Here is an 18,617-nt window from a genome sequence, read left to right as displayed (position 1 = left end):
ACACACACACACACACACACACACACACACACACACACACACACTCTTTCTCCCTTCTCCCTCTCCCTCCCTCCCCACTCCATAATGACCTAATGCAGAATGTTGAAATTGCTAAAGAGCCAAGTCTCCACAGCTAAAATCCCCAAGGTCTAAATGCCTGAAAATCACAGCCCAATGGTGAACTCCTGAAAGCTGTAATCCCCTGGGGAGGGCCTGTGGGATGCTGTATACAGGTAAGAGAGGAGGGAGGCATCTGGACTCTGGAGAAGGGAATGGTCATGAATTAGATACAACACGCACTTCAGCACGGAAGTGTGTCACAGGTCTACACTGTTATCCCATCCATCAGGATGCTGAAATCCCAGGAATGGAAATGAATCCAAGAGCTTGCTTCTGCCTCAACAAGACTAAGAAGTTGCTGGATGGCTGAAAGGCACTCACCTTCCCAACCAGATGAGAAGACAGCGCTGTTCTGCCATTGGCCACCACTGACCCTGCCACACTTGTGCTACATGAGTGCATGCTAAGCAGACATCTATGGGTGTAAGAAAGCAGAGACATGACACATAGAAGGTGAGAAACTCAATCAGCTGCATCCACACGAATGTAGACTGAGTCCCACATGAATCTCATGTACAAAAATGAATCTAAATGTACTTTCATAGGAGATATGTTTCTGAAAGAGAGATACAAGATTGTGAATGCCAGTCAGGCTTACAGACTGCTTCCATGCAACTGGCCAGAATCTACGCTCTTTCCTGTGCTCTATAACTGTTTGCTGCCGGAGTTACTCCTGCAGTTCACTGTGCTATTTGGTTTGTGTCTGTATCATTTCAAAGCTGAAATTAATGTCATGCCTTCCTGGCTGCCACAGGTGAGCACCTCTTCCCTGCACTCTTCCTGTGATGTGCTGCCCTGCCACAGGCCCAAAAAGGAAGGGTAGAGACAGCTTCAACCCCAGAAACCTCAAAGACGGGAGTTGGCTATCTCCCCTCCCCCACCCCCACCCCAAGCCTGGAACCAGAAAACTAGCTCTCCCACCATTAGCCCTAGTAAGAATTTCCTGCCCTGACAGTTATCAGGCTCCGCTCCTTGTTTGACCTCCTAAGCGTCCCCACCCACTGCCCTGGAGCCTGCGGCCCCTGAGTATGCAGGTGGAGTATCTTCCGACACCTGGGCCCTAGCCAATGGCCACACAAACCTTGCCCCAGAGACCCCTCCCCAAGACAAAAATACCCTTTCCCCCTCTAATAAGCAGAACCAGTTCTCTAAAGTCCAGGTAAGTGTTCTTTACCTACTCACAGCCAACCAAGATCCTGCCTACAAACCCAGCCTCCCAGGACAGCAATGGACCCATGCTGACACCCCAACCATGCAACTCCCAAAGCTATGCCAAAATAAACTTTTCCTCTTAAAATGTATTATTTATTATTCTTATGTGCATTTGAGTGCAGGAGCCCACAGTGGCCAGATGAAGAATTCAACAGTCCTGGAACTAGAGTTACAGACAGTTGTAAGTCAGCATGTGCATTCTGGGAACTGAACATAGGTCCTGGGTAAGAGCAACTGCCAGTGCTTTTACAAACTGAGCCACTTCTCCAGCCCCAGTCCTTCCTCCTTTGAAGGTGGTTGTTTTAAGCAGGTTGTGACAGTGAAGGAAAGCGACAGTGTGCTGTCACAACACTGACTCCACACACTGTGCACAAGGCAGGCAATTCGGCAGCATCCTCAGTGGATAAAGAGAGAACTTTTGAGGTCTTGGCTCTCTGGTGACAGCACATGTGATGGTCTGATCCATTTCACATATATGTTTAAGGTAAGCCACCGTGGTAGCTCAGATATCCTCAGTAACAAAAGCTGGGCATACACAATTATTAACCAGCAGTGTGTTTATGTACTTGACTTTCTGGCCATTCTCTATGAATACGGTTCACTGGCTGTGGCTCTAAATCTACACCACTGCTATACTGTTCCTGAGTATTGATGCTTTCAAATATGCTGTAGCCCATTCTGTGTGTAAACTAGCCTATGAAGAGTTCTGTCATGTTTTTATGTTTCTCAAATAAATCACCTTCCTAAAAGAAATGTCTTTAGAAAGAATGTTATAAATTATTTTTTTCTAGAATTGCATTTTCAGGTCTTTGTTAAATAGTCTAGACTTGGGGATTATGGGTTATGGGCTGACTGAATTTTAGAACATTATGGCTTGAAACACCTAATCCTGAGGCAGGGTCTGCTGGCAAAAAGCAGCAATATAAGCTCAGGAAAGCAGCAGAGCAGGAGAAGGTGGCACCTTAGTGCCAAGTGGTGATGCCCACCTCGGGGGAAATGATAGGGCAGTGGGTGGTCATTCCGGTGCAGAAGCCATAGGCTTAGGTATGGAAATGGGAGGAAGTGGGTTGGGTGCTGGGTGACAGGTAGCAGGGGTCATAAGCTAGTGGGATTGGCCTAAGAGAGCGCTTAGGTAAACCCACATGTGAGAAGGACAGTGAGTCTACAGTAGAGTGAGGGCAGGTGTTGGCATCTGATGGCCATTATCATGAAAAGCCACCCAGAGAGGGTGGTGGGATGGGAAGGAAAAGGTCTTCACTGAGAGCAGGAACCTGAGTTGTACAAGGGACCTCTCAGTAGTTCCCTCCACCTCATGAGGACTAGAGACCACTGCCAGCCGTCCTCCTCCTCTCCATCATGCCATGACCCTCATCACCAACCTCCCTTCACCAACAGAAGCATGGTGACATGTGCTGGGGGCTACCATGGGCCATTTAGAAATAAAACAAGAACATGAAATTCAGTCAGGACAAAGAAAGCACCATCCCACCCTATGCCTATGTGGCCATGTGGCTGGTCCTGTGTGACTGGCAGACACCCCAAGGTCCGCAGTCCTCAGGCTTGAGAAGGCTCAATCTCTCTGGTACTTGTTAAATCAGACCACAGGGATGAGCAAGAACATTCCCAGGTGGACCAGGGAAGAAGCACCACTGCTTCCCTCTGAGGACCACCAGGGGGTGAGTGACCCTGCATAAGTGGTATCACCTAAGATGGGAAGGCCCAGCAATGCTGAAAAGACATATAATGAAGGGCCTCTGAGCAGTGACGGTGGACACTCCTGACCACACAAAAGGACCAGCAAACTCAGGAGCATGAGAGAAATCCAGACCAAAAAAGGGATAGACCACAAGACCATGTTTAACCAAGTTCTGGAAGAGGTAAAAGCCAAGGCCACCAGTGCACACTGACCTTTGTTGAAAGGTATAAATGAAGGCTCTGGGCCCGCCCCGATGTCTGTGCAATGTCTGAGACATAGCACACTGCTGAGGGTCTGGGGTGGCGCGTAAGAAGGACAGGCACCCTAGGGACCCCAGGAACACAGAAACAAGGACAGGACCATAAATAAGGTAGAAGACTGAAGGAAAGGAAGAAGGGCTGAGGAACATATCTGGGAGGGAGCCTCCATTTCTCTGTTCCCACAGAAAGAGCTTCCGAGCTTCTTCATGGAGGACCTGGCATGGGGGTGGCCCCTCTTCCATCTCACGTGCACAAGATCCCAGTGCTTATTTTAAGTGACTGGAATGTCCTTCGGGAGCTGCAGATGGATTTGAAGTGGGTAGACAAAGCCTCTGATGATTAAGTGTAAATGACAGTCTTCACATCTGCTGACACGAGGACCTGAGAACAGACAGTGACAGGAGGGGCCAGCATGAGCTGCACCTGCAGAGAAGAGAGCTTCTGAGGGCTCCGGTGCTGAACCAGGTCCAACTCATCCACTTGCCCTTTCTGACAGCGCTTCCCTGCTATGCCATTTGGCAATTACTTGGTTGATGAACTATCAGTAACTTTCTCCTAAAGAGAAAGAAGCCCTTAGCCGCTGCCACTGAAGTAAGTTCAGGAGGGCCTGCTCCACTCGGTGCAGACATGGAAAGATGGGCTTTGAACAGTGTGGCTTTAATGATGAGTAGAGCTGATGAGGATATGCGGAAACAGAACACCAAGAGCCATGGCTCAATACCTCAGTCTTGTCTCAGCGGGGCCTCTCCAGATTCTCAGATGGCCCACAAAGGAGGCCTGCTTGATCTAGTCCTGGATCCTTGGACACTCAAGCCAGAGCACTCTTGCTCATTCTGACATTGGAAGGTCTGTTAACTCTCCCATGCAGCTCAGCAACAAAGCACGGAGAGGACACCCCTCACTGCCTAAGAGCCCAGACTTGGAGTGAGTGTGCATTCTGTGGTGTGCATTCTGTGGGCTTGTTGACACCTGCACTGAGGGCTGCCACAGGACTACCCCAAGACCACTTGACCCATGACAAGACTTCTGAGTGACCTCACACGGGTCCACTGTCTAGATCCAATCTTCCCAACCTCCCGAGGCTGTTCCACCACCTCCCTTTCTGGAAGCCCTTCTGTAATATGGGTGGGATCTTTCTGTGTCTTTCTGTGACTTCTCCACCTTAGGCCACAGTGATCACTGGAAATGCTGAGAAGATAAATATCCCATTGGTGTGTATCTTCAAAGTACTCTCCACCGCTGAGGACGGGACCCAGGGCTTTGTACATGCTAGGCAAACATTTTACCACTGAGCTACACCCAGCCCCAAGGTTCTAAATTCCATCTTTGTAAGACAGGAGGCTGCGCATATTAATTACCCCAGTTACTATCAGGGCTCCTTTCCCCACCAACCATCCTCTGACCTGTTTGCTAGGGCAGTCTCTGCTTCTAAGCAGCCACTCTAGGTTGGTGGCCTGGAAACTCCCAGAGCCCCTCTGCCTTCACTCACAGACCAAGTCCCAGGGCTGAAGGGAGCTGGATAAGCAGAACTCAAGAAGGGTGAGCACTGTGCTGGATCAGCTTCTCCACCGTTAGCCATGCCATCCTACAGCACGCTGACCTTGGCTCCTGTGTGCCTTCTAAGACTCCTGTGAGCCACGGCCATGCTTTAAGAGTAAGACACTAGCTCCAGAGAGAAGTGGCCCTACCGCCAAAGCCCTGCAAAGGACACATGCACCCTAAGCCTATACCCAACACCAGTGCTCCAGTACAGGGTGATGAAGGAGAAGAGGAGATGCCAAGGCCACTGAGAGGCCACTGCTCTCTTGGTACTGCTTCTGTGTGTCAGGGCTATTTGTCCCCCCACAGTTCTCATCAGCAATCTCGCAGACCCTGCTGCTGGTCCAGCTACTTGACTTCAATCAGCAGCAAAGTGCCTGTCTCCTGTTATCACATCCAAGAGGGGGAAATGAATACCCAGGCTCTAGCAGGCCTGTGCAGGAAGGGGAACCACACTGTAGGAATGGGAATGAGCTGCTGCTGGAAAGCTCTCTCTTAGCTGTGCTAGAGGAGAAGTACAGAGGAGGGCCAAAAGAAGATGCTGAGAGAGAATTCAGAAGCAGAAAGGATACAGCCAGGGAAACACAGCCTAGAGTAGAGTGAGGCTGGATGTAGCACAGACCATGGACAAACTGTATCCTCTGCAGTCATGATATCCATATCCAAAGACATGGAGGTTGCCTGTGGTGACAGTCAGCTTGGTGAGCATGCTACAGTGGTAATACCATCTCCAACATGTGGGATGCGGCTTCAGTGTCAGCTGTACATCCTGCTAACACTTCCTCTTTCCTAAGCAGCGCTCACCTGGGCTGGCCTCTAGTACACTCCACTGTATGGTATGTGCAGCACATTTTACAAGTGGAGAAGGGCATCTGTTGGGAGTTCCAGACACTGAACAAGATGCACACACTGACCTGCTCCTATCAGGACTACCTTCCCATGCACTACATCCTGGAGGTTAATTCCAATGCTCTATAATAAGAAAGCAGCAGCTGGCCCAGGAAGCTGTCCTAATGTCTTAAAGTCTGGTCCCAACTGGCCTAGAAAAAAGAGCCAACTATTTGCCTGAGGGACCATGAAAGGTAGCCTTGTTCCCGGTTGAGCTAAGGCTTCAAACCCCTTCCAAGGCTCCCAGCGTCACCTGGGTGTCCAAGAGCCTGAGAACCAGATGGCCCCAGCCTTGTCATAGGCCCAGGGACCCCTGAGCCAGCTCTGGCTATCCCGAGCCTAAGACACTGCTTCCCCACCCTTGAATCAGTGTCCCCAGGCTGCCCTACAGTCTGAAACCCTCCCGGTGACTGTGGAATAAACATAGTCAACTTCCCAAGTCCTGCCTCCCCAAGTGGCTGAGCCCTGTGGTGGAGCAGACATGGGACACATAACCCTACACTTGCTCACAAGGCAAAGCTGTGAGCACTGCATCAGGGAAACAGGCGGAGCTGTTTATGGTCAGGAGGACCATAAACAAAACGTTACAGAAAAGTGGACTGGAAACCACGAGACTACCCATGGGGATATGGTCCCATTAGCAGGTCTTGGGTTAGCTTATTTTTTAAGTTCTTTCACAGCACATACAGATGGAGGTGATTTTCAAAGCTAGGTGAGTGTTTACAGGAAGATTCTCTAAATCAAGGCCATGTGGACAGAAAGCACCCAAGAGCATGGTGCCTGCTAGGACCAAGGAGGCTTTCCTGTCTCCAATGCAGGGTATCACTCCCTACAACAGCAGTTTTCCTCTCCCCTGGCCCTGGGGTGACATGAGCGACAGGCAGGGCCATAGGATCTCAAGTCAGTGCCAGAAGAGAGAAGCAGGGGAGATATACGGGCTGATACAGGAATAGCGAGGAGATGTGGGTGGCCCTGATCCCCAGGGACTATTTAGTTCCTAGTTACCAGCTGCCCTATCCTCTTTAGGGCTGGCAGAAGCATTCTAAAAAGTCTCCATGTCAAGATGAACCTTCCCTTTGCCTTTGGTCCTTGTCCTCTGTCTAATGTACTGGGCTCTATTTCTACAGGACACAGGGTCACCAGATGTACTAGGCTAACTACTTTGGTTAAGTGCTCCCAACTTCTAATAGCAGCATAATCCACACTGTACAGAGAGGCAGCCTACATCTATGCAGTAACTGAGGCTAGCAGAGAGCTAATGCCAGGGTGAAGCTGGGCCAAGATTAACGATAATGAACTTTTTGAGCATCTACTGAGCTTATGTAGACTTTAACGCCACTTTACAATGATACAGGTCCATATAGATGCATGATTACCATACAGAGCCAGCCTTGACCCCCTTTCCACTGTCCACTTGAACCTAGATACCAGAGGAGCTATGTTTTAGTGACAACAGCAGATCTAGGGCTCTTGGGACAGCCAGGAGGCACCCACACCTCAAGTGGGCCCTTCTTCAGCTTTCTCTTGTGGTTACATTGTCCTATAGGCAGGGAGCAAGTAACCCTTGCACATACAGAAAGCAGGTAAGCCATTGCTTCTAACCAGCTTCCTAAGAGGAAGTTAAGCCTAATGGTCTCGGGAAGCAGCAAGGATAGGAACGTGAAGCCTAGTCTACCCCATGTCCCAGGCTGAAGTCAAGCCTGTGCCTAGAGAAGACCCCAAGGGAATAAAGCTCTAAGCAAGTCCCAGGGAAGAAGCTGAATGTCCACCCAGAAGCAGGAGGTTGGTAGGACCCTGAAGACAACACAGCCCCATAGGATGAGGACACACATCACCCCAGAGCACAGGAGAAAGCCCTCAAAGAAGAGTTCTACAGGCCCCTTGAAAGCTGCCAGCTCTTCTCTGGCTCTCCGCCACAGCAGATCCTTGTTCTGTCCCTTCCTGCTCTCATGTGGTCTGTCTTGCTATCCATTTCTGTCACTGTAAGTACAGAGCAGTCATTTGTGGAAAGCAGGCATATTTGTGCCCTACCCCTCAGCATCCCCACATGACACCCTGGGAGGATGACTGGATTCTCTGGCCACACAGAATTTAACAATCCCCCTAAAACATATAGTTCTTATTTAGAACACACAGCCTTAGTTATCATTCGTACTATGTCCACCCTTGTAATCATATTGGGACTCTCCCAGGCTGTGCATTTTTAGCAGATAAATGGGATCTTGGTATTGGGGGATGACTAGCTCTCTGGAGGAGTGGCTTGCTGGTGACCCCTGCTAAGGCAAAGCAACTTCACACATGCCAGGAACCCAGGCTCTTCTAGGGCTCCCTCCAACAGCCCTGGCTTTCTTGAACCCAGAGACCCATAGAACTTAGACAAATTGCTGAAGGTCCCTCTTCAAATAAAATATTCATGAATACATCATCTCAGAGATTAGTAGAAGCAGGACGAGAACAAAGTCTTTGTGACACTAGGAGAGGCTACCACCTCCAGATCTTCCACTCCTGTCCAACAAGGTCACAGAACAGTCAGCCACTTCTAGCCCTGGGTGGGGAATCCAGGACTAAGGTCCTAGAAAGTCATCAATTCATTCATCAGTTAGCACTAAACCCCTTGACTGAACCACGTGGTGAGTGCACATGCTTTGAGAGGTCCATGCCCTATGACATCAGCAGCCCTAGTATAGAGAGATTTCTGTTTCAGACCACAGATTGCAGCCACACAAAGAGACTCATACCCTCAGGGAAACCCAGTCATCAGATATCATATGTGCTCTGGGCTTCCCTCCCCTGGCTACATGTCATCTACTGCCTACTGCACATAGGGAGGAGCAGTCATCCCACAGGTCTCTACTCCGCCCTTATCAGTGACTCTGGCACCTGTCTCCTTATACAGTTCCCACACTGCCTCAAAGGGATAATCAAGGTCTGAGAGGCCTTTCCCAGAGATCCAGTGGCCTACCAGATACCCATATGGCCGAGGTTTCTCCATAGAGCAGTGGCCCCCCACCCCCACCTGCAAATGTTCCTGTGAGGGCAAAGCTGCACACTACTAGCCTCTAACATGTCACACTCTGGGCTGTTTGAGAACTCCATGGGGACAACATGTCACACTCTGGGCTGTTTGAGAACTCCATGGGGACATCACCTCGTGACTTCCACATTGAGAGTACCAAGTTCCAAGCTCTTCTCAGACTTGCAAATGCAGGCTTTCCTAAACTACCTTGCATGAGGCAGAGGGAGTCCAATGACCCCCTACTCAGCTCCAGAGAGCAGGGTCTCAACAGAGCAGCCTGCTGTCCCCCTTCCTGAACCCTACTGCCATCCTAAAAAGATTTGTATTCAAACTCTCTCTCCTGTGGATGAAGTCTGTGCATACATTCAACAATACCACATGGATAGCAATTCATGTCTTCCACCCAGGGAATGTCACTCTGTCTTCCCAAGGGGCCCCTGATGCAGCCTCCTTGCCACCCCCACAGCAACAAGCTTCCTTCTGCCATTTTCTTCGAAATCTCTTGCTGCAGAGCCTTGAGATTTCCAAGTCCAGTACAGTTTCATACTGACTTCTGTCTTCTACTTCTGAGAATCAGAGTGGGCGAGGTTGGAAGTAAGGTATGAGGATGCTGGGACATGGTCAAGATGCCAGACGAGCCTAGGGTTCTGCCTGGTTCTCCATATCTTCTATTTCCTAGATGAGCAACAAGCACTGACCCCACCCACGAGAGGCTGTGCTAAGAGGAGACCACAGAGGTCAAACCTAATGACCCAACTACTCTGCTATCTGCTTCCTGGTTGTACTGTCTTGGTCCTGAGCCTAGTGTCCAGGAGGCCCTCAGAAGAGATGTGCATGTACCATAAAGCTAACTTGTTGAAGTGGGGAGTCGATGAGTAGATACTTTTCACTCACAATTACAATATGGCATAACCAATCAATTTGCCTCCAGAATTAGCTACTATTCTTGTCTAGTTTGAAGCAAATACAAAGTTATTCAGAGTGGTCACAATGGGTGGCCATGTAGTACCTGCTTCTAATGCTACAGGGAGACAAGACACCAGGAAGGGAAAGATGAAGGCCTTCCTCTGGCCCAACTGACTGTTCTTCTTAACGAGACTCTGTAGATCACTCAGGAACACAAAGGGCAGTTTGTGGTCCTTTAACTGTACATTCCCATAGACTCTAAATGGCAAAGGCGATGAGCTGCCACCTGCCTAGCCTGTTGCTTGAAGCTGAAACTAATACTCACCCATCAACAAGCTTTTCAGTTCCACTAAAGTCTATATAGATGGATGTCCTCCAAAGGCCCATATGCCCGAGGCGCTGTCCAAAACCTGATAACCACTGGCTAACTTCAAGATGCTAAGTTTGGCGCGAGGGCTCCAAGCTGGGGCACATGCTCTTGAAAGTGAGAGTACTCCAGGCCCTTCTTCCTCTCTCATATCCCAGCCTTGGGGGGAGGTGTTTTCACCCAAGCGGGCTATGCCGCCTCACCACAGGTCCAAAGACCATGGACAGAAATTTCCACTAGAACACACCTAAGTTCCTTACCTCAGGCACCTGTGACAGCAGTGGGACACTGATCTAAACATGCCTCACACTTTTTTGACTGGAAGAGAGCTCGAGATATCCCCTCCAAGGTGGGCTCGAGAGATGCCCAGTGTCAGAAGTGTGTGGAGGTGATGGAACCTGGACATCACTCCTCTGGGATGTGCCTGGTCCACACTACTGAGCCCTCACACACCTGACCAAGCCGACTGAGTAGGCCAGAGCTGCAGAGGAAGTTACTGTCTCCTTCACATTCCCCCAGGTCCAAACGTGACAAAGATGCTGATCAAAACAGGAAGGAGAGTGGTAAAGCCCAGAATAGCACTCCAGACACCCCTTTAGCTGGACTCTCCATTCCCAGGACTCGGTGCTGCTGCTGCTGCTCTCTCAGGGGGCAGGCTCGCCCTTTCATCTTCTGGCTCCTCCCTGCAGTCATAACTGCAGTGAACCAACTCTTGCTGAGTGTTCTGTTTCTAAATCCTTACCAGACTGACAGTGATGTATACTTGCTTCCTGTAGGCGGGTAGGCATGAAGAGCTTACACTCTCAAATCGTAATGGGCTTATGAAAAAGTGTGTTGTACGGAGACCTGCTTCCTCGGGCTTATTAGATTAACCTAATCCATCAGTTTCAATGCCACCTGAGCCACTGAATCTGTGCTGTGGCAACCAGGAGGTCCAGAAGTCATGACTGCTGTCAGCTGGGAGCCACAAAGGATATGGTATGTACTAGGAGCCTGTCCTCAACCCTGGACTCCAGGTGCCATGACACAGCTATAGCTGGTCATGCCTCGGGCCAAGTCAGCTCTGACTACTTGCCTCTGGACTCCATGCAATACACAACTGGCCCACTACAGCCTACTACAGTCACCTCACTGCACCTAGTCTGTGTGGAAGACTGAGCATGAGTTCCCTGCTTTAGACTCTGTCTTCCTTAATTCCCTTGACAGGGAGGTTCCTGCCCAAGCTGCCAGTGCCTGGCTTCACTGTCAACATAAACATGGCTATGACTCTGTCATGTGTCCCCTTCCCTGGCCAGCTGTGAGCTCCCTGGGTGCTTCCTCAGATACCATGATACTGCCCCGTGTCCTCATACAGGCTCTTCATGGTGCAGGTGTCACATTATAGGTGATGGTGGAAGGACTGGAGGATGGATGGATGTCAATAGCAGACACACCGCCTGGGAGCGCAGACAAACCTTAGAAACCCAACTTATTCCAACTTCATGGTCTGACGCTGACAGGCTGGACCTACTCTAAAGTGACTTCCGGGCAAGATGCACCTCCTGTACGCTACCCCAACCTCTGCCAAAAACTACTTTCCTTTAAACGCATTAGAGGTGCCTACTCCATGCTTCCTACAAACTGGTCTCTGGGGCAGAACCTTCACCCCCTCCATGCCTTCACAGACCGACCCTCCTTACATCTCTTGAATGTGCCAGAGAATGGCTCCAGCTAGACCCAGGTATCCTGGGACACACCATTAAAAGCTAGCAGGCTGCTCACATACAGAAGAGCTGATAATTCTTCATCCCAGGCTCCAGTTTATCCTGTCTAGTCTTAATGCCAAACACTACTTGAAATACCTGCAACAACAAAATTCTAGCATGTAGCTAACAACTCACTGTTCTGTGAATCGCATAAGCTCTGTAGTATGCGCAACGGTGATGCCACAGTTCCCAGAGACAGAACTCTGCCACACAGTTTCTGGGGCTTTCCATATCTATAATAGACATGTCCTCAAAGGCAGGGGTCTCTCATGTGGGAGCTCTAAGGAGCAGCTTATCCTAAACCAGTATGAGTGCAAACAGGAAGTCTCAACTGAGACATGTGTTCTCTGTCTGCTAGAAGACATCCTCAAGCCTCGTCCTAGTCCACAGCAAAGGAGGGACCACTCCAGAAGCTTCCCGAACACCCAGACTCATCTCCAATCCCTGAGCATGGCCTTTGCACAAAGAGGCTGGGGCACAGAAGAACATTCGAATGGACAAGGTTCTGGCTCTGGCAGCATCCACACTGCATAGCCCACTGTTTCATACTACAGCCACACAACTAATGTCCAAATGTGAGTGACTGCAGCCCTAAAGCCTTTTTAGTAATTCGGTGTAGGCACTGATCTTACCCCCTCCCTAGAACGCATCATCTGCTCCAACCTCACTAGGCTCCTCCAACACAAAATGTTCTTCTTCGCAGATATCCTGTAGAAACCTAAGCACATTGACCATAACTCAAAGCCACTTGTCACTTGTCACCCATCTCCCAAGAATTGCCCAGCTCTAGAGGTCTTCCACAGCATTCCCCTAACACCTGTGACAAAGAAACTAGCAATAGCATCTGGTCTGTGGCCTGGCTCTCTCCAGGTCCTTTGAGATCACAATCCTCTCTGCAATACTCCCAAGGCCAGAGGCTGAGGAAAGTATTCAGTAATATGTGTGAACTGAGTGGCCCGGGGATCCCTAAGACTCTTTCCTGAGCAGTACCAGGGCATGTGCCAAGTACAAGGAGGCCCTGACTCCAGCTCCCTTCCAACCTACCTCTCCCTGGAGGGGCGAAAATGGCAGTGAAGATAGTAAATAAAATGAGGTGTTCCACCTAAGATGTGAACGGGTCAGGTGAGAGGTCAGGAGCAGCGCAACAGGCCATTTGCCATCAAATGACCATCAAAACACACACCTTTGTGTGGGCAGAAAGCTATGTGTCCCCCGACACATAGGCAGAGTAAAACAAGATGGCTAGCTGGGCTGGAGAGGACAGTGGCCTGTGACTGGTTTAACTGAGCCCCTCAGCTGCAGCCCATCACCCAAATTCCAGAGTTGCTGTCATGTGAGAGCTTATCTGGAGGAGGTGCTCCTGGCAAGGCTAGATCTATACCCTATAGGGCACCTCAAAAGCAGCTCTCACAGGCTGAAACTCTTTTAGGTGTAGGGACCACTGGCCAACCCATAGCTATCACATCTGGTGCCAGCTGTTGTGATTAAGAGAGCAGAAAACCCTAAGGGGACACATATCTGCATGACCCATGCTTGTCCCACTCAAAGACAACTCATTTCATCCATTTCCTGGCCACAGTCTTGTCCAGGGGCCCAGGGCAAGGGGCTTATCAACAACCTTCCCATGGCATGTTAAGGTCCAAGAGGACCTTAAGCCACACTGTAGGGATGGCCCCACCAATAAACACCCAGCGATGCAGAGTGACTGCTCAACTGTCATCTGAGGATGGCTATGTGCTTCCAGTGCCAGAAAGGGCAGCTCAGCCCTGGAAAATGGAAACACACTGATTTTAAGATGGGAAAAGGCTTATGACCAGGATCCTATCGGTTCAAAAAAGAGCTCTGATACAAAGGAGTTGATTCATGACAAAATTAAATTGCAGGAAAATTAACTCAACGGAGAGGTTATGAGTAGTCTCAATGTTTGAATGCCAACTGAGCACTTCAGGGAAACAGTGTAGGACATGGCTGAGCTGAGCTGTCTTCTGTTTGCTCCAAGTGTGATTGACTTGATACCTGCTTTATTCATAATGGGACAGAATTACAAGGAACTCTGAGCTTAATGAGCAGGCCTGGGTCATGAACAGCCTAAGCAATCACAGGAATGAGAACATTTGCAATTTACAGGATATTAGGTTGTGTTTCCTGTCATCCAACAGAAAGCTAATCGATGCACTCGACTGACAGCTACTTTGGCCAAACAGCTCCAGGTAAGGCTTTAACTCCCAGCTAGCTTTACTGAATGGAAATTCTGTAGCTGACAAGTCCTAGATAGAAAACCTACGAATCAGGAACATGCTCTGCCATGAAAACACATGCAACCACACAGTTCACAGAACATTACCACATAGGCCTCCATGATGGTGCCACAGAACACAAGAGGCAGAGCAGACAGAAGGCAGTTTTAACTACTTGTCCCATGGCCTCAACAAAACACCAGCAAAGCAGCTTGAGGGAGGATAGGTTTGCTTGGCTCGCAGATCAAGGGTCTAGGCCATCATGTTGGGAAAGTCTCACAACTCGAGGCAACTAGTTGTATGGTATCTGCAGTCAGGAAGCAGCGAGCAATGGAGGCTAGGGTTCAAATCCCCTTCTCCTTCTCACTCAGTCTGTCAGTTGGGAGGAGTCTTCCCACCTCAACCTAACCTACACAAGCCCTCATAGACTTGTCCAGAGGCGAGCCTAATGTAAATATTCTCTCACAGGTAGGCCCAGAGGTTAACCCTTAGGTAACTCTAGATTCTATCAAGTTGACAGCATTAACTATCACAATAGGTATTAGGGGGGGAAAAAAAGCAAAACGAAATACATCTACAACCCAAACATTTCCAGGGTGGGCACACAAATGCACCACCAGCACTTAGAATGAAGGATGATGCTACTATTCATGGGAGTTCCAAACTCAGGCACAAGGGCCCAACAGTATCCTAGCCTGTGGGAAAAATGCAGCACCCAGAACAATGCCCTGCAATTTCTAAACCAAAGACCCCCTAAAGGTTTAGTCTGTGCAAGGATCCTGCCTGCACCAACATCTGCATGCCCACCTGCAAAGTTCTAACACTGAGTACTATGCAAAGCCTGGGCACATGCTACCTTATGCTGACACATGCTACCCAGAGCCCTATCTTCTAGACCTGCTCCCAACACCAATGCAGTGCCCCCTTTGCAAAGGCCTGGCACAGATCCCATCCAGAGCTTTCACAGCAGGGAGGAGTTGATCTTTTACTGTAAAAAAGAAACTCACGGGGGACTGGAGAGATGGCTCAGCGGTTAAGAACACTGACTGCTCTTCCAGAGGTCCTGAGTTCAAGTCCCAGCAACCACATAGTGGCTCACAACCATCCATAATGAGATCTGATGCCTTCTTCGGGTGTATCTGAATACATTTACAGTGTACTTAAATATAATAATAAAATCTTCAAGCCAGAGTGAGCAGGGCCGACCAGAGGGAGCACAGGTCCTGAATTCAAATTCCCAGCAACCACGTGATGGCTCACAACCATCAATACAGCTATAGTGTACTCATATACATAAAATAAATAAATCTTTTTAAAAAAGAAAATATGCTGATAACATTATAAAATTTATTTTTAAAAAGGAAAGGGGGAGAGAGAGAGAGAGAGAGAGAGAGAGAGAGAGAGAGAGAGAGAGAGAGAGACTGACTAGAGAGACTCACTTGGTGCTTCCTTCCTAGCTCTCTGTGGAGATGTACGCCTCTCCCCAGGCTGCAGTGTCTGCGTCTGCAAGCCAGTGCCCACACCCCATGTTCACACAGGGCAGCTTCCACAGGCCTCACACACGAAATGAAAAGAGACTAGAATAAGCAATGGACACTCAGGGGAGCCAAGGCGGATGCTTCCGGAAAACTCAATCTCCTCAATACATGAATTTCATCAAAATTGGTGAAGAGTGGAAAATTTCATATTGTGCTGCATCTGTCTGAGGATTTCTTTAAATCTTCATTGTAAGTAACTCAAAACATAGACAACACGTGAGTCCCGAGTGTAAAGTTTCAGGAAGCTGCTCGGATGTACAGCAAAGGTACATGATTACTTGGCCATACTTACAGTTTAACTCTGCTTAAAATGTAAATTGCCAGTGAGCATGGGAGGGGTCTGTCACCAACCAGCTGGAGTGCAATCAGGTGACAAGGAGAATTTTAGAGAGTCCTTTCCCTTGTTCTACATAGAGCCAGAAGACAGGAACACCAGAGCTTGCTTTTTATAAAGACTTTGTTGCAATGAAGAAGGCATTCTGCAGGGACCCCAGGGTAGGAGAAGGCAGGGCAGAGCGGGGCCACGGGCAGGTGGGGCTGGGTCATGGGCCGGTGCTCACCTGGTAGGTGTCCCACAGGCGGATGGTGCAGCGCAGGGGCAGCTCCCTCATCAGCAGGTTGTTCATCCAGCGGAAGGCAAACTGCAGGTACCGCACCTCGTGCCCATCCAGATGCCGGTGGACTCGCTCTGCACAACACAAGCACAGGCTGTCAGGGGAGCCTGAGGTCAAAGGACTAATTCCATTAAGGAAGGACTCCATAGTCCACTCTTCAAGGGGAGAACAATTAAGGGGCTCAGTGGTTAGGAGCACTTATTGCTTTGCAGAGGACCTGGGCTCAATGTCCAGCACCCAGATGGCAGTTTACAACCATTTGTAACTCTAGTAAAGGGGCTAAAGGAGAGAGAAGGCACTGAGCCATTAAGCTCCTAGAGATCCCATCCTGACCCAGGCACCATCCCTCCTGTACACAGACCCAGCAGACCTGTTCCTGTCCAGACCAGGCAGCCTCTAGATGCAGGACTAAGTACTAAAAACAAGAGAGCCACGCCCGAACAAACATTGTCCCCAAAGTATAAACTCTGACTTAGCTAGGGTTACTACTGCTGAGATGAAACATCACCACCAAAAGCAGCTAGGGGAGGGAGGAACTTAATTCACTCACAGCTCCATAGAACAGTTCATTATTAACAGCATCAAGAGCAGGGTAGGAACCTGGAGGCAGGAGCTGATGCAGAGCCATGAAGGGGTGCTGCTTACTGGCTTGTTCATTATGACTTATGCTTTCTTAAAGAACCCAGGACTACCAGCCCAGGGACAGCCCCACTCACAATGGGCTAGGCCCTCCCCCATCAATCACTAATTAAGAAAATGCCCTACAGATGGATCTTATGGAGGTGTCTTTCTCAACTGAGGTTCCCTCCTTTTCACATAATTCTAGCTTGTATTGAATTGATATAAAATTAGTCACCACAGACCCCTACCAGCTGACTACTGGATGTCTCAAAACTAAAGCTTCTCCAACCATTGAAGGGAGAAACCCTGTGCTATACTGTTCTGAATCTTACAGATGACCCACTTCTATGTAAGACTGTGCCTGCTTAACTGGGCTGCTGTGGCCGAGAGGCAGTCAGGCCCACAGGAGGTAATGACAGGCTGGTCCTAGAAAAGCAAGGCCTCAGAAGGCAGGCAGTCCCAGCACTCTGCCCACTGCTGTCCTCAGCTGACCAGACAGCTGGGGCACCATGCTCATGGGACTGATCCACAGTTCAGCGGTACTTTGTCCCCTCAGGGTCCATGTACTGGAGGTTGGGTCCTTAGTATGCAATGGAAGAGGTGGTGAAACCTTTAGGAAAGAGGTTTTGGAGGAGGTCCTTATGCTAGGGAAGGCTTGCCCTCAGGACGGAATAGAATGCAGCTCACAGAGTCCTGGTTGGTTCTCAACAAGAGGGCTGTCACAAAAGAAAAGCCTGGCTGATTTCTGGCCTCCTCTTTAGCTTCTGTTCTGTAGCATGAGCTTTCCCTCTCATAACTTTACCACCACTGTGAAGACACATGTCCTCATCAGAGATGAAATGACATCAGTGTCCTATGCATGAATCTCTGGAGCTGGGCTAAATTAGCCTCTTTTCCTTATAAGTAAGTTTCAGGTATTTTACATATATATATATAGTAAATGGGCTGGGTCTCAAGAAGAAAGCTTAGAGATTAGGCCCTTATTAATGATGGGAAAGAGAAAGCATTTCAAGATCTGTTATAATAAGACAGTGCACAGCTACAGAATAGAGCTGATATTCAGCCATATTACCCCCAGTCTTCACAGAAGCTGGGGCATTGTACTAAGAAAGCAAAGGGCCCTAAGAGTTTGAGGGAGAGTTCCAGGAAGAGGGGTGATATCCCTGAGACCTCCCGGGAAAGAACACTGGGTGGGGCGATGGCCCTGAGACCCCCAGGAGTGCAGAAGGACACAGGGGTCTCTGTGTATTCGCCATATGCTGCTTCTGCAGGAAAAGACTTAAGAACCAGGGTTCCAGGCCCAGCAGAAAGAGGCCTAGCACTACCGTGCTGCTGGGCAGTGCTGCTGGGCAGTGGGGCTGCCCACATGGACTACCGTGCTGCTGGGCAGTGGGGCTGCCCACATGGCAGCTCCTCCAGCTGGTTCCATTCACTGCAGATGCTGGATTCTGTTTACTAAGAAGTCTGGTACAGACCTGTGCAAACAGGATTAATCAACTTCCTAATTCTACAGAGGTAATTTTTTTTTTTTTTAAAGAAGAGAAAAATCATTTCCAGCCTGAAATTAGCTGTAGTTACACAACTAAACTGACAGAAAGACCCAAGGGCTCAAGTGGCTCTTCATCCCAGCAACCTTTGCAGCTCCCAAGGGCACACCCTGCTGGGACAGCAGCCGCCTCGGCCGTGGCCCAGCTCACTGAAGCAGGGTGCTGCAGTTGATGTGAAATTCAAATCTGATGAGCACTTGCAAAGCAGCAGTTTAGAAAAGGACTGAATTTACTGAGCAAGGTTCTTTCTACGCTGGAGCATGAGGAATGAGCTTTCATGAATATGTAGGTGACTGTTTGGGGACCCATAG

At 49.3% G+C, this 18,617-nt stretch overlaps 1 protein-coding gene across 1 annotated transcript in view; it reads right to left on the bottom strand.

The window, feature by feature from the left end:
* Tbc1d22a (TBC1 domain family member 22A) overlaps positions 1-18,617 on the bottom strand; it is a 286,103-nt gene that overhangs the window by 90,643 nt on the left and 176,843 nt on the right. Inside the window, exon 11 of the mRNA XM_021216494.1 lies at positions 16,085-16,212. Within this exon, the coding sequence (XP_021072153.1) occupies positions 16,085-16,212 (128 nt within the window). The remainder of the gene's footprint in view (positions 1-16,084; positions 16,213-18,617) is intronic.

The sequence above is a fragment of the Mus pahari genome, chromosome 17, assembly GCF_900095145.1.
Source record: "Mus pahari chromosome 17, PAHARI_EIJ_v1.1, whole genome shotgun sequence".
Taxonomy (NCBI): domain Eukaryota; kingdom Metazoa; phylum Chordata; class Mammalia; order Rodentia; family Muridae; genus Mus; species Mus pahari.
The sequence above is the reverse complement of the archived record's forward strand: the minus strand, read 5'-3'. Positions and strand labels throughout refer to the sequence as shown.